This window comes from Agelaius phoeniceus, chromosome 6, assembly GCF_051311805.1.
Source record: "Agelaius phoeniceus isolate bAgePho1 chromosome 6, bAgePho1.hap1, whole genome shotgun sequence".
Classification (NCBI taxonomy): domain Eukaryota; kingdom Metazoa; phylum Chordata; class Aves; order Passeriformes; family Icteridae; genus Agelaius; species Agelaius phoeniceus.
The window spans coordinates 32,698,145-32,714,064 of record NC_135270.1 but is presented as its reverse complement, the minus strand read 5'-3'; the positions used below and the strand labels follow the sequence as shown (position 1 = coordinate 32,714,064).

Sequence of the window (15,920 nt, the reverse complement as noted above, 5' to 3'; positions counted from 1 at the left end):
CAGTGTAAAGCTGCTATTCTTTATCTACAAAACTTCCTGTAACTGAAATACTACCTATTTTCAAGATTAGGTATCCAGACTGTCATTAATATTTAAGTTCACTGAGCTCCCATATTTCTGTTACTGCTGTAGGTTCAAATACACTGGACTGATAACTTTAGAAGCATTGTCACCTGTCAGTTACTGATGTTAAGTGTTTCTCCTGACTTCATTATCAATCAGGAAGTTGAATGTACAGGGACAAGAATGATTAAGTAAAAGAAAATTTTAGAGAGATGTGAAGAAAAAAACCCCCAAATCCCTCAAGGGTAATTATCGGAGCTGGAGAGGGGAAAGGAGAGAAGGGATGAAACTGTAAACCTCTACTAAAGCATAATGTTAGCAATAAACCAAATAGAGGATGACCTCCTCTTTCTCTTTGATTCTCTCTGCATCTTTTTCCTTAATTGTTTTTATTTCTTCACTTTTCATCACCTTAAAATGCAGCGTTATCAAGACTTTTATTCTCACTTGTCACTCTGATTTTAAAAAGAAGTGCACATCCACTTTAAAGCTCATCCTCAGCCATGAACTTTATCATGAATCACAGAACACAGAGCTGTTAAGGTTGGGAAGAGTCTCTGAAGGTCACCTAAGTGCAAAATCTACTTAGAATAGCTTCAGACAGAACAGATTGCTTAGGACTCTCGGATCAGAGTTTGAGTATCTCCAAGAGTGGAGACTTTACAACCTCTCTGGGCAACCTGTTTTACTGTTTACCATGCTCACTGTAAGAGTAGGGGGGTTTTGTCATATTTAAAAAGCATTTCCTGTATTTCACTTTGTATCAATTTACTCTTGTCCTTTCACTGGGTTCTGCTGAGTAGTCTCTGGATGTCTTTATGCTTCCTGCCATATATTTTTGTACATTGTTGGTTCCCCTTGAGACCTTTTTCTCTTGAACATATCTTTCTTTGGACATATCAGGGCCAAGAAATTGGAAAAAAAGTAAAAATCTGTTGTGAAGTTTCATGTTTCATGAACAGCAGACATATTGATTCAGAAATTAGGATTTCCTTAAAGAGTTCATATTATCATGTCATAAGATTCTGAATCTCAGCCATCTAGTTACTACTGTAAATATCTTCTATCAACCTCATACATGATATAAGATCTTATACCTTCTCTTTTGTTTTGTCAGTGACATTACAGAACAAATACAATGTCCATGGCGTCATTCTAAAAGGCAGGAAAAAATAATACATAGGGGGAAAAATTTTGCATTTGAACCTGAAGAAGCTTCATTTTACTGTGAGGAATACAGCTCAAGGAAAGTAAAATGCCTGTGTTGTCAATTCATTAAGAATGGATTTATATTGCTTTCATACAGGAGAGTAGCATCTACCTCAAATACAAATGAATAGGCATTAAGTATAGATTCAAATATTAAAATAAACACATGCTCCAACACACTTTTCATCCTGTTCCACCTGTTCTGCTGATCTGTTCTTGCACTGTTTAATTTATTTTTACAGTATGTCCCTCCAGACCTTTGTGTCTGTAATTTCGTCCTTGAACAATCACTGTCGGTCAGAGCCCTTCAGGAAATGCTGGCCAGCACAGGGGAAAATGCTAGTGAAGGGGTAAGTAAATTGACCTCAAAGAACATTAAATCTAAATACAGATTTTCCTCATTTCTTTCCTTGTCCAGGATTTTCTAGAAGAGGTTCCTGATGTCATAGTATTCTTGGGACATTATTGCTCCAGTTGTGTAATCACATTAATTTCTCTTTGGCAGTGAGGAGCTGGTACAACTCTTTTGAATAATTGTGATCCACAAATCCAGAAACAGCATCAATTTGATTGCTTTGACCCTAATTCTCTAATTTCAGCTGATTCAAATTGAATTGAATTTCATTCTGTTACAAACAGAGCTTTATAAAACTATGTCTTTATTTATTTTACAACCTAATGGCTTATTCTGTGCTTCAGATCTTTAACTGGGACATATCATTGCACAGATGTGCAAGATGGAGTTACATCACCTTTGATCTTGCATTGTCAACCTTTGCATATATGGTTTTCAGACTTCATTAATGCAGATCTTTTGTTTTCCACTGCATAAAAAGTCATATTCTTTATTTTTGCAATTACATTGCATTCTATAAAATAAGTCTTGGTGAAAATAAAAACATATGCTTAGGAAATCAAAAGATCAGTTTAAAAATTTCTGGAATTTCTAAGAAATGACATAATTTCTAATATTTTCAAAATATTCACCCCAAACTGCAGCTGAAAGATTTAATCTGAGGTTAATAATGATATATGAATATTTAATTTGGAATTGGAAGTAGAAGACATATAATCTCTGATAAAAATGATCACTGTTGCTTAAGGAGCAGAAGGAAATAAAAAAGAATGCAATCTGTTGTGCTGTATTTGTTTTGAAACTATCTTGTCCTTCATTTATTTTAAATTTAGGTACAATCCATTGGGGAAACTGTAATAGGAACAGAGCAGTTCATACTAAAAGCAAGGCTGAAATAAAAAATTATTTGCTTTTCATAATAAATTTAGTTTGAACCAGAGTTCTGCTGCTAGTTTCAGATTTTTTTAGAGAAAGACTGTAGATTATTCAATTTGGAGGTTAGTTGTTTTGGTTTGGTTGTGTTGTTTTCTTCTTTTGTTTTTTATTTTTATAATAAGTCAAACTTACAAGTGATTAATTTAAAAACTTTCACTAATAAAATAGCAGAAGAGTTTCATTGCTTGTTCTCAGTATTCATGTACTTGTTGCAAACTGAATACATGTAATTTTCTTTTGACAACCTGTTTGTAATTACAATTGACTTTGCTGCAAAGTTTATCCTTTTTCATTTAAAAAAAAGTTTTAATGTATAAAAGAGGTATTATAGTCATATAGTCACTGCTACATGTTTTTCCAGTTTTCTTCACCAAACGGTGACAAGTTTCTGTAGGATTAAAAGAATTTTTTGTGAATGGCATGTTTTGAATAAGCTTGGCAGTAGTTTAACTTAGGTATTGTTCACAGCATGTAAAACCATTTGCCTACAGATGTGTAACCATTATTTGAGCTCTTGGAATATCCTTTAATTATCTTTGTCCCTTCCAAATGAATCCAAGGACGAGAACTGACCTTAAATGCCATCCAAAAGGAACGAAAAAGAAATTTGCTCTAAAGGAAGCAAATGGAAAATCCAGTTTTTTTTCTCCCTGTCTTGTCATAGTTTTACATATCCAAAATTAATAACTGTACTTGGTTGAAACCCTGGATGCAGTTGCTTTAATGAATCTAAATTATGTTAAAAATTAATATTAGCAAGTAGATATTCTCAGTATATGCTTAAACTATTCTGGGCAGTAAGTATGTTATTTTCTCTTTCAGATTTCAGTTTCTGTATATATATATATGTATTTATGTTTTTATGTTTTTATTTTTTTTAATGCCTGCATGAAGTTTATAAGAAAGGTAAGTGGTATCTTTAACTTAAAATATGTTTTTGAAAATGCTGTGTTTTACTAAATCATAATAAAAATCAGGTAACAATAAAAGTCTTTGTCAAAAAACAACATTTTTCCTTTGGCAGATATTTTGTTATTGCTGTATCAACTTCGTTATTATTATTTTTTCCCCAGTGTGTTAATTTCATAATTTGTTGGAATATTTGCACTCCTTCCTTGAACTGCCACAGCTCTTCATGTTGTTGTGTAGTTCTGATCATGGCGCACTCAGAGCAGTGGAGTTCTGACCTTGTCCATCCTGTTCTGCAGGCAGCCCAAGGGGGTGGGCACCGGACCCTGCTGTACGGCCACGCCATACTGCTTCGACATTCCTTCAGTGAAATGGTACGTGAGGGAGCACCACTGCACAGAACGACTAGCATGAATAAGAAATGTCTTTTCACCAAAATAAAAAAAACCTAAAAATTTGGAATAATGCTCTTTCCAAGCTATCTTCTGTGCTAGATGAGAAAGAAGTTAATAACTTGTGGTGTATCAACACAATAGAATTGTTTAAATTCAGATTCTTGATCTAACTTAGAATTGTAGTTGAAAAGCTCCTAAAATCTATTATTTCTGCGTCTTTAAGGAATCTTTAACTTCCATTAGCAAAAACTTCTACAGCAAATGAATTTGTTCTGATATATATTATTTTCTCCCCCATCATATTTTATAGGATAAGGTATTCCATTTGACATCCCATATTTTCCATTGATTATGTCCCCGAAGATGCTGTCTTCAGGCTGCCTTGTATAAATTTCATCATACTATATTCTACAACTGAAAAATTTCAGCTGTTTTGAATCTTTGACCTACTAGGACCCATGTAAATACACCTAATACAAGGCAGAAGAAATGAGAAGTCAGGAAAACACTTTCCATCCTTTTTCCTGTACTAGAAAATGCTACATTAATCTTGAAATGCTACATTAATCTTCTATGTTGCTTATGTTTATGAACCTTGAAAATTGTAGTTGCCTTGATATACCAGAGCTGCAAGTATAATTACTACCTTTTGGTATGTTTTAATGTTTTCATGAATCAAACTTATTATGATAGGGTTGTAATTAGATGTTTGCCTGTTCCTATCTGATGAGCTGTATGAAACTTCAGAAGGTAGAAGCTAAATTGCACAGCTGAAGTGGAAATGTGCTGCAGTGGAAAAGGATTTTGATGTTTAAAGTCCAGAAAGATCTTCCGTATGAATAACAACATCATCTTTAACTCATTAAAAAATTAAATATGATAGTAAGACGAAGTAATGTGAATGTATTAATTTGGCATGTATGTTAATGGATACTGTTGGGATTTTGTTTACAATAATGTCACTGTTTTGCAGTATTTGACATGTTTAACATCATCAAGATCCCAGACAGATAAACTTGCATTTGATGTGGGATTACGAGAAAATGCAGCAGGTATGGCAAGTTATTTTTGAAGGAGAATGAGTTACCCATTTCTGGTTTTAGAAGAGACATTGTGTTTAATGCAACTGTAAGCTTATGAATGGGATCTTTCTGTGTTCATCAGAAAAAAGATGACTGAAAGAAATGACTGTTAGTATTAATGTGAGAGAGTCTTGCAATTAAACTGACTTAACACAGCTGCAATAAAATGCATGATAATGGTCAAAGTAAAAAATTTCTGTTGAATAAAACAAATTTGATGCTTTTGTTTAGGGTTTTTTTTGTTTTGACACTTAGAGTACAGAAAAGCCATATACTGGTGCATTCACAATATACATTGTAACCAGGTAAGAAAAGAAATTCGCAACTTGTAGTGCAGGAAACCAGAAAATATGTAGTGAACACACTGCTAAAAGAGCTGGATAGAAATACATTTGTGATATGGACAAAGCAATAATGGGACAAAGTGAAAGAGATACAACACAAACATGACATTATGATAAAGATTTAAAATCTAATTAATGTATTTCTGGGAGTACTGCCATTAACATTACTGCTGATGGAAATATAGTGAAAAAAAAATTGTGCTTCCCTGAAAACACATAAAAATTATGAGTTGCCACTGGAGCTATATTAAATAAATTTAAAGGTAACTTAGCCACAAAGAGCCAGAAATAGACTTTAATGCTGCTGTGTACATAGTGCTCATGGTTACCGAGAGTTATGAGTACTCCTCAGAAAGTAACCGGTGACTCTGAAATAAGTAGGCCCAGACATGTGTTTTGAAGGGAAAATCTGAGTACCTGTAAAGATGCTTCATTCATGTAAAGCTCAAATAACAAAATACTGTTTGTGTTAATATAAATCCGAGGTTTCTATTGTTTTTTCATTATTTTGAAAATTAAAATCAAATAGACTAATTGATGATGGAGAGGCACTGGCAGTGTAGATGTTAAAACCTTTGTAAATCAGAATCTCTGAACCTGTTCAGGTAACTCTCTACAAAAGTTTGTCTTTTGAATGAGTGAAGTTTGTCTTTCAGTTGTTTATAGCCATAGAGAAGGTTGCTTGAGACAGATAGTAGCAGTCTGCTACTTGGCTGTCTTTGATTGTTGCCTTAGATGGAGAACATTTTCTTTAGGAATATTGAGATAAAGAATGTATGTGATAAAAGGAATTTGTGTGTTTAATCGCTACTAAAATAGTTTCAGTGAAATCCGTTTTTAAAATTTTATAGCTTTTTTTTAGAATTATTGTACATATATCTGCTTCTATCTATGAGGTTTTATAACAAGTGTATGTAGTTGTTTAATTGATATTTGCTTAACTGTATATACACAAGAAAACCCATGCACACATAGGTAAGATTCAAAAGAGCTTAATTGTGTTTCTGCACAGAGGGCTTGTCTGGAAACAACTTGCCTGGAAAGCTCATAAACTGAGTACCATAATATCACTTTCCCTTGCTCTACTCCCTCACCTATGAAACTGTGCTAATGAATCATTTTCTGCTGCAGGAAGTATTCTTCATGTAGCAGAGGGAAAAGCCATTGGCTATAAAAAATAATTCCCTTTGAAGATTTTGCATTTTACATCTGTATGGATGTAGCTTCTATTTATTGTCTTTACTATAATTAGTTTCATAACCTTCAGATTTTGTTTTAAGGAGCTTTTACATGAAATATCCTAATCAATCAAACAAATTTTTTGTACTTTGATTCTACCAAATTGCCTTTTTTTTCCCCCCACTTTGCATTTTCTGGTAAGAAAGTTTTATTCAGCTTGTTATCTTCAAGGTCTTACCTTTCACACTCTGAAGAGTGTGAAATTGTGAAATGAACTAGGTAATCTTCTCAGAATGTGTGTGTGTGTGTGGTTCTCTGTGTGTGTGTGTATGTGTGTGTGTGTGTGTAACCTGGAATCTTACATTTCATATGCAGGAAATGTTCTATGGTTGTCACCCTTAGGCTTGGCTATTTTGTAATTCTATGGTCTGTAGGGCTAGTGGAACTGCTTCTAGGTTTGTTATGCTATGTGATACAGAAGGTTGGGAATTAAATATGACAATTAAACAAAAGAAGTGACAAGAGGTGATAAATAAGACCAAAGTAGGTGTCAGCAATTTCCTGGCAAGGAGGGTCTCCAAGGGAGAGCATTTCTGAGTAGTGTTTTGTAAACAATCCCTTTAGAAGTACTTGAAAAGGGAAATATCATACATGACAAAGATTATATGACACAAAGTTTCAAGCAAAAAGAAAACACCAAAAATGATTGAAAATAGAAATGATGTGGTTTTATAAGGTGAATGTTTTACAAGACAATTTTTATAATTATATTTTAGTGCTGTATAAAGATATCCTTAGATTTCTTGGGAGTTGTCTGTTTTGTAGAACCTTGATTAGTGCCTCTGTCATTTAGGTGAGGCATGCTGGTGGACAATACACCCTGCTTCTAAGCAAAGGTCAGAAGGAGAAAAAGTTCGAATAGGTGATGACCTTATCCTGGTCAGTGTGTCCTCTGAAAGATACCTGGTGAGTTTGTTTCTTTAGATAGTGGTCAAATGGTGGGAAAATACAAAGTTTTGTGGAGATATCAGGAGATTGGTTGGGATTCTCATGAACTATTTTTTTCTAATCTATGGAGTAATGTCTCATTGTAATGCATTTTTATTTTTCTACACTGAAAGGGGGCTGTGTGTGCGTGAAGCAAGACTGCTTCCATGCTTTTCCCCCAAATTTTAGAATAATACTAATTTTAGAAGAAATTTGTATATTTAATTAATTTATGATACATTCTCTTCTGTTAATAAATTAACATACTAAATATTTTAAGTGCATAATTTTCATTGTTTCTTATTACCATTGTCTTGTTTCAGCATCTCTCCTTGTCAAATGGAAATATTCAGGTGGATGCCTCCTTTATGCAGACACTATGGAATGTACATCCTATATGTTCAGGAAGCAATATTACAGAAGGTTTGCCATTTTATTTAGACATGTATATAAATCAGACTAATTTGTATGCCTTTGATAAAGAGGAAAATTAAAAAAACAAATTCCCCTCAGAATGTCAACCAAAACATTTAAAGAAAAAGAAAAGATAAATGAGTGCTGTAAGTTTAGAGTAACAAACCTTTAAAAGCTGCATGATCAATGAAGGCTTAGTTTAATTTGGGGGAGTAGGAGCTCCAAAATAACTAAAGCCAGAAAACTTAGGGTTTTGCATACAATTTTCCTAAATTCTGTTCTCCCACTACAGACAAAACAGAAGAGAGATAAAGGTACAGGCAAAATGAAAAGCAATTTTCTCAAAGTTCCTATTTCAGTCTCTTAGTTCTGCTTTTTACAGACATTTCCCCAATATCCTTTCTGGATGTCACAGCCATGCATCCTTATTGTATTATCTTATTCAGCCTAAATCCTACACCACAGGATCAGGATTTCTTTTGGGAAATTTTATGGCACTTCATGGTCATGTTTGAGTCATTGACCATGTTTGTCATGTTCACCTTATTCTGAGAAATGTCTTCTGTACTGAAAGTCTGGTCCACTCAGTATCTCTCCTTATTTCAGTGCCATAGTTTGTCATTAACACTGTTGTAGCAAGCACTGTGCTTCACCTTTGCTGCTCTCTATTCCAAGTATCAGCACTTGACATTCACAAACAACTTAAATGTCTTGAAGTTAGAATCATTATGTGTCACTCGTCTGTAAAACTTAGCATTTATGATATACTAATATACAGTAACATAGGACAAAATGGAGCTTTAAGGGAACTGAGACAGATATCCCACTTCCCTGGGATCAACTATAGTAAGTCTTGATAGAAGATTACTTACCCTGGTGTTAGATTTCATTCAGTAGTCTTATTTGATCTATGAAATAATTTGAACTGTTTTTCTAACCCCAAGTGGTTTAAATCAGCATATCACAGTATTTCCGTGCACTGGCCCATAAGAAATCTGTCTCAGAGTGTTAGGTTTTAATTTTAAAATCATATGGGATATGGATTTTGCTTGTAATACTTTCTGATTGCTTTGGCATGCTGGAGGTGGACATTTAAAAATGGCTGTCTGGAGGCCCACCCTTATGGGTCAAAAATAGAATAGGGATCAATCCTGGAAAAGTCTGTGGTTTTTTGGCCTTCACAGGTAAAACAAAAAGAAGCAAAGAGAAAAGCCATCCTATAGCTGCTCCTCTCCCTCTCCTTCTCTTCTCTTCTCTTCTCTTCTCTTCTCTTCTCTTCTCTTCTCTTCTCTTCTCTTCTCTTCTCTTCTCTTCTCTTCTCTTCTCTTCTCTTCTCTTCTCTTCTCTTCTCTTCTCTTCTCTTCTCTTCTCTTCTCTTCTCTTCTCTTCTTCTCTTCTCTTCCTCAGCCTTTCCTCAAGTGTGATATACAACAGCTTCTTAATCATCTTAGTGGCCTTTTGCTGTATTTGGAACTCTTATACTGAGTGGCTCAAAATTATTTACATAATCGAAAATACTGTAATTTAAAAAAAATGGGTGGAGTAAGAAGAGAAGTAGATTTTTCTGTGTGTCAATAATTTTTTTCTCAACTACTTAGGCTTTGGTTTTATATACATTCTCAGAATGGTTTATGTGAGGTGGTCATATGCCAGAAGACATAGCAGTCTAGCTCAAGTGGAATGAAGAGAGAGAGAGTGGGATTTCCTGAGTCTAAAACTGGATTAGGAATTAGACAATGCTGTTTCTGTGACATTTGTAAAACCATCAAGAAAACACAAATAACAGAAAAGTACATTTTCCCCCATTATTTCTTTGCTTTGACTTTTATATTAATTGGCAAGATGGCAATTGTCAGTTACAGTTTTCCTCATTTACAAATTTATGTTGAATCAGCTGGACAGTATGAAAGCTTCCTTCTACCCTTCCCCCTTAATGTGTGCTCCTTTAAAAGGCAGTACCTTCACTTACAAGGTCAGAATGGTTTGGACTAGGATCTGATGAGTCATTCTCCTACACCTTCTTTGTCTTTTCATTTTTAATGTGAGGCAGAGTGCCTTGTTTTGACCTGTACTCTTTGTGTTAAATGGGTTGGAAAGTTAGCTTCCATGAAACTTAATCTTTAGATCTGCAAAGTGTTTTTCTGTCCTCTGTTTTCTGCTCCTGCTGTGCACCTTTGCAAAATGATAAATTTCAGGAAAAAATGATGAAAGCATGAAGCTGCTTTGTATTGAACTAATTTGAACTGTATTAAGGGGGAGGAAACTATGGTATTATCTATTTGATTTACCTAAAGCATTCAATTTTCAAAGCCATAATTGTTTTTGTAGTTTTAAAGAAGTTTTTAACTTCCTTTTCTGAATCAGAATCCTAATTTGTGTTTTAATGTTAAAAGTTTGCTTTTTTTTGTTTTCATTTTCAGAAGAAATATTTTTTTAAAAAAGGTACTAAAAATAGTATGTTAACACATTAATTTTTTTTCTTGTTTAGATTTAGTTATGAGTGAAAATTTGGAAAATAAATCTTACCTGGGTCTTGAGTTTTTTAAACTTTCCTGGTGGTGTTCATTCAATGTTTTAGCTTGTAAATGAGCTTCTTTTTCAGGATATCTTCTTGGTGGGCATGTAGTACGTTTTTTCCATGGCCATGATGAGTGTTTGACAATTCCATCTACAGACCAGAATGATTCACAGCACAAGTAAGTGATGGTGCATTTTTTTAATATTTCCTTCTTTCAGAAAGGAAACAGGATGTCAGCTGAATTTGAGGTTAGGTAGATTTAACACTCTTTACAGCGGTCTTCAATTAGGCAGTGACATTGTACAAGAAATTGAGACCTACTAAGCTGAAAATAAGTCATGAGTTCTTTCATTGCTGAAATTTAAGTAGTTGATTTTCACTGAGATTTCATCCTGTTATATTGCTTGTCTTTAGTTCATACTGCTACAAGTAGAGATAAGACAGTGTTAGCAGGAAGATGGTAATGTGAAAAAAAAATCCATGAAAAATCTCTTTAAGTTTGGCCTCTGCAATGACTTTCATGTTTTATATATTTTGCACTTTTTTTTGCAAATTTTAAGCTTTCTCAATTTTTATCAGCATATTAAAAAAATTACATCATACTATCTAGACTAAACTACTTTTATATTAAAATCATATCTACAGATGTCATCTATTATGTTGATTTATTATTTTAATTTTTCTGTATTTTAAAAATTTTTGGTTAATCAGAAGCAAAGTGAACTAATAATTTTGCTGCATAAACCTGCTAGCTTTAAAATCATCTTAAACAAATAAGACCTTTCTACCTATTGTGGCAAATAAGTTATGCTTTAGGTAATATGATACCACAAGTAACATTGAATTATGTCAGGTAAACTTGTCAGCTCTAAATTTGCCATGTTTACATTTCTGAGGAGTAAAAATGTCTCCAAGTTCTAAAGAGAACCCCAACTGAAAACGAGAAGAATTCACTGTGTGACTTTTTGTGGCTGTTTTCTTCATATGTGTAAAGAAGAAGAAAAAATGTTTTGACTGTGTATGAAAATGTACACACCTTGTATAAAAACAGTGGCAGATATGTTATATTGCATTTAGAGTTATTTTATAAAGGACCTGTTTTAATAAGGTTAAAATAGATGTTGAGCTGTTTCAGTGTGTTCAGAAATGCTGCTTTTTGCTACTTCTGTTGCTTATCTAGAAGTCAGATATAGCTAATATTAAAACTAATTGTAGCATCCTATTCCCCAGTGTGATGTGATTCTTTATGTAGCATTGATGTGTATTGTTACTGCCTTAAGATTTTCTTCCATGTTTTTTATGCTAAGTAAATAAAAGGATAAAATTAAAATGGATATTTGTATGAATGAAATCTATATATTTACGATCCTAAGACTGGAAAAATTGTGAATGCTATATTGAACATTTTCAAATGTGTGATAGTGATAGATGACTTGAAGTTGTCCTGTCTTTTGGCTTTATATCTGTGTAACAGATATAAGGCCAAGTTTTTATTGTGTCATAGTTGTAGGAGTTATGTTTACATTATCAAAACAAAATGAAAATAAAAAAAACCCCAAATAGTAATAAGAACAGCAGAGAGAGATGTAGAAAATGATTGTGTTTGTTTCCATCTCTTTATTTAATCAGTTCTATGAATTTCATTAGGAATGCTAAATAAGTTAAGTTAGACCAGAGTGAAGATTTCTCTTCATAAAACAAAAATCTTATTTTGAACATTTCTGTAAATAATGCTCTTTAACAATTCACATAGAGACTTCTCTGACAAGAATCCTAGTGTCTTTTTTTACAGGCCAAATGGAAATACTTGGAGTGGACATACTGGACATCAAAAAGACTTGCTTGGCAAGAAAAAAACATATGGATACATGGAATCAATTAGATGAAAAAAAATGCCATTGGGAAAAGGCAGCAATTCTTTTATACATGCAGCTCTGTTACCCAAAGAGCAGGTCACTAATTCTAGTCCAGCATTGCACATAGAGAAAGCTGGAAAAAGAGCTGAATTTTTTGAAACTATAGAAATCAGAAGTATAAGAGATGAAGAGACACTATGACTATATCAGGAGAACTGAGCTGTCTCTGTGGTACTGAACTACACCATGACAGTCCTTTAGAGATAGAATGGTTGTGGTGGGCCAAGGAGACATGAAGGAGGCCAGAGAGAGTGGAAATGAATACATAGTTTTGAGCTTAGCTAGGATTTAGAGTCTGCCAAAAGTAAAATCAGTAAGGTCAGCAGGACCAGAGACATAGAATGAAAATGGAGAGCTCCAGATATTTATTATGCATTCAGTATATTCAGAGAATCATGTAACAGCCCAGGTTGGAAATGACCTTGAAAGATCAAATTCATAGAGACTGGAAATTAAGAAGAGTTGAAAGCTAAGGATGTTTCTTTGTTTATTTTTATTCTAGAGTACCAATAGATTTTCATGCAAGATAAGATGTGTAGGGAATTTTATTACCTTTACTATGAGGAATATTTATTCTTACTCTTCTGGTAAACTAACATTTTTGAAATACTTGATATCACATCTGTGCCCTTAAATGTGACTCCTAAATAAAGTAGAGGTGTAACTACAAGTCCATCATCTTACAAAGCTGTTGGGTGCAAATGATTAGCCATACTCCATTATGCTTCATGATTCGTCCAGGATTTAATTGGTTTTGCTCAGGAAAGAGGCCCTTAAGTGTTCTCAGTAGAAGAAAATGTGTAGAAATACTTGCTCAGATATGAAAAACAAAACTTTGTTTCAAAAGTTGATTTTCAGGTCCATAGTCGCATAAGAACAATATTAAACAGCTTTTTAAATTTTTGCCTACTAGCTGTCAAAAATAGGAAAAGAATTTGTCAATTTGAAAAGCCAGTTAAAAATGTGCATTTCAAACTGCTACTTTAATTCAGCAATATAACAGCTAGGTTGTAACATCTTTATGCATGCATTTGCTGTATTCAGTCAAGTTTGCCAGAGCAGGAAGGCAGATTTTAAATTCCCTTGCTGCATGTTTTTTCAGACACTTAACTACAGTAGAAGGTCCAGCTTCTGTGCATGCTAGGGTGGATTAGTCCTTCTCAGAGAAATAACATGTAAGAAAGCTTTTGGTAGGCATTCAGATCTTTCCTATTTTCCATTACATTTCCTATACTCATTATAAATGAGAAAGTATATACAAATTCTAGTGATTAGATGACAAGACATGAACGTTTATTAAAACATTAAAAACTTTCTGTTAACAGGGCAAATCCACCATAGTTTTTCTTTGTTTGTACTTGATTATTGAGTGGAATATTATTTGCTGAACTAGAACACATTACCAATCCTCAGCTGTAGTTCAAGAAAACTAAATTATAGTAAAGGCTTAAGCCTCTCACTTCCTGTTTTTATTTCTCTGAATGCATTATCAATGTCGTGAGGATTACAATACAGAATTTTTGTTATCACCACAATTTCTGGCCCTTTAATAAGAAACATAGAAATAATTATTGGAATGAAGTCTCTGATGTTGTGTTCTAGTTGTTTTCATCTGAAAATGTATCTCTTTATTTTAAAATATGGTATGTATTTAAAACCATTGGTATTGTAGATTAATATCTTGAGAACTATAGGAATTACATATTTTTATGGCTGATTAAATGACAGGAAAAGTTTCCCAGCCTCTTTCAAGGCTAGTCATTTTATCAGCTCCTGAGAGAGACTACCTTAATGGAAATAATCTAATTTACCTGGGACATTTGGTTTATTTATCATAGTTTCACTGAGGAGTAGGAATCTTCTGTGCATTCAATGACATTTATTTACTGGGGGAAAAGTAGTGAGTCATGTACATTTTCCAGAGAAGTTATAAATACTATATAAGCACAAATAAACATAAGATGGCCTTCTGAATCTTTTCTGTAGGAAAGTATTTTATGAAACTGGAGGAGCTGGCATTCGAGCAAGATCATTGTGGAGAGTAGAACCCCTTCGAATAAGGTACCAATATTTTTAAAACATTTTTTGTTAGCAACTATAGTTATATTAATATAAATTTGATTGTTACAGACCCTTAATACAGAATATATATTTAGCCACACATTATGATATGTGTTAGTAGGCTCTTTGTCAATAATAAAAAGCAATGTACTGTGATAGAATAGACTTTTTTCTGTTTCCCATATCAAAAGCAGCGCTACCTATGAGATATATGTACTTAAAGCATTGCTTCTTTCCAAAAGTAAAATGCATTCCTAGTTTAACTGGGAGTTTTTATAAGCATGAGTGGAAATAAGAGCAATAATACCTACCCCTTCTGTATTTCTTGTTTTTTGGGGGTTTCTTAAAGATTATCTCCTTCCTACGTGATTATCTGTCTGTTACCTCCCTGCAAATGAAATTTCAATATATCTCATAAGAGTATGTGCGGCCTTTGATGGCAATCTGAACTAAATGTTTACCCTTAGTGTGTTTGTAAGTGAAATACCCTCATAACTAACACAGATGTAGGATAATTCTGTGGCATGTCAAGTCCCCACATAGGTTTAATTTGTTTAGTCAGTCAACTAAAATTTACACACATAGGATTTTTTTATGGACACCGTATGTAACATCCTGATAAGATGGAGAGAAGGTGTAGAAACAAGAAGATGGAAGCCATACTCCTTTCCAGGGTTCCCTTTGCAAATGAATTAACAGTTTTACATCTGATTTAATGCAAGTATTGCAATCAGAACCAAAAAAGGAATATATATATATTTATATATATATATAGCATACTCTATTTTCTGAACATCCTTTAAAACCTAAAGAAAAAATTCTAGTTCTACTTACTTCAACTATTTTTTGATGTCTCTTATGTTTAGCTGGAGTGGAAGTAACATCAGATGGGGGCAGCCTTTTCGTCTTCGACACATTACAACAGGAAAATACTTGGCTCTGAATGAGGATGAAGGTGTAGTAATATTAGACAGAGAAAAATCAGACACAGCATCCACAGCCTTTTGTTTTAGAGCAACAAAGGTAAATAAAAACAATGCAAATTTGTTCTGAATGTGGAGCATTCAAACACTAAATCTGAATTGTTTCAACAGTATAAGTTAATTTTAATTTTTAAATTGAAGTTAATGCCAGGGATTGTGCATTTAAAGTCAAATGTAAACAACCTATGTCAAGAAAAACAAAGGTTTCATGGAGGAAAAATAAGGGTGATTGACAAAGTTTAGAATAAACTAAACTGTAACCAGTTTTAAAAAAGTAGATTAAACCCAAATGGAGTGCAAGATATGGTGGCTTAATATGAATACTTTAATAATTATAGAATTATTTTAGTTGGATAGAATCTCATTAGAGTGTTACATGTTCCAGCTCTATATGTCATAATTGAATTCAATTTAATTCATTTCAGTTGCTATTCTTTATGCAGTGTGCTGATAAGAACTGAACTCAATCAAGTTTTTCCTAAATGTAAGGCAAATATGGCAGTGATTTCTAAACCATATGTTTTCAAATTATGCTCTTTAGTGAGCTGCTAATTGCATGTTATTAGCTT

The 15,920-nt window shown here is 33.4% G+C and overlaps 1 protein-coding gene across 1 annotated transcript in view; it reads left to right on the top strand.

Annotated features, from left to right (window-relative positions):
• Window positions 1-15,920, top strand: part of RYR3 (ryanodine receptor 3) — a 196,058-nt gene that overhangs the window by 48,526 nt on the left and 131,612 nt on the right. The window contains exons 3-11 of the mRNA XM_077180355.1: window positions 1,515-1,622; window positions 3,458-3,469; window positions 3,772-3,846; window positions 4,841-4,919; window positions 7,326-7,438; window positions 7,783-7,882; window positions 10,476-10,569; window positions 14,294-14,368; window positions 15,235-15,391. Of these exons, the coding sequence (XP_077036470.1) occupies window positions 1,515-1,622; window positions 3,458-3,469; window positions 3,772-3,846; window positions 4,841-4,919; window positions 7,326-7,438; window positions 7,783-7,882; window positions 10,476-10,569; window positions 14,294-14,368; window positions 15,235-15,391 (813 nt within the window). The remainder of the gene's footprint in view (window positions 1-1,514; window positions 1,623-3,457; window positions 3,470-3,771; window positions 3,847-4,840; window positions 4,920-7,325; window positions 7,439-7,782; window positions 7,883-10,475; window positions 10,570-14,293; window positions 14,369-15,234; window positions 15,392-15,920) is intronic.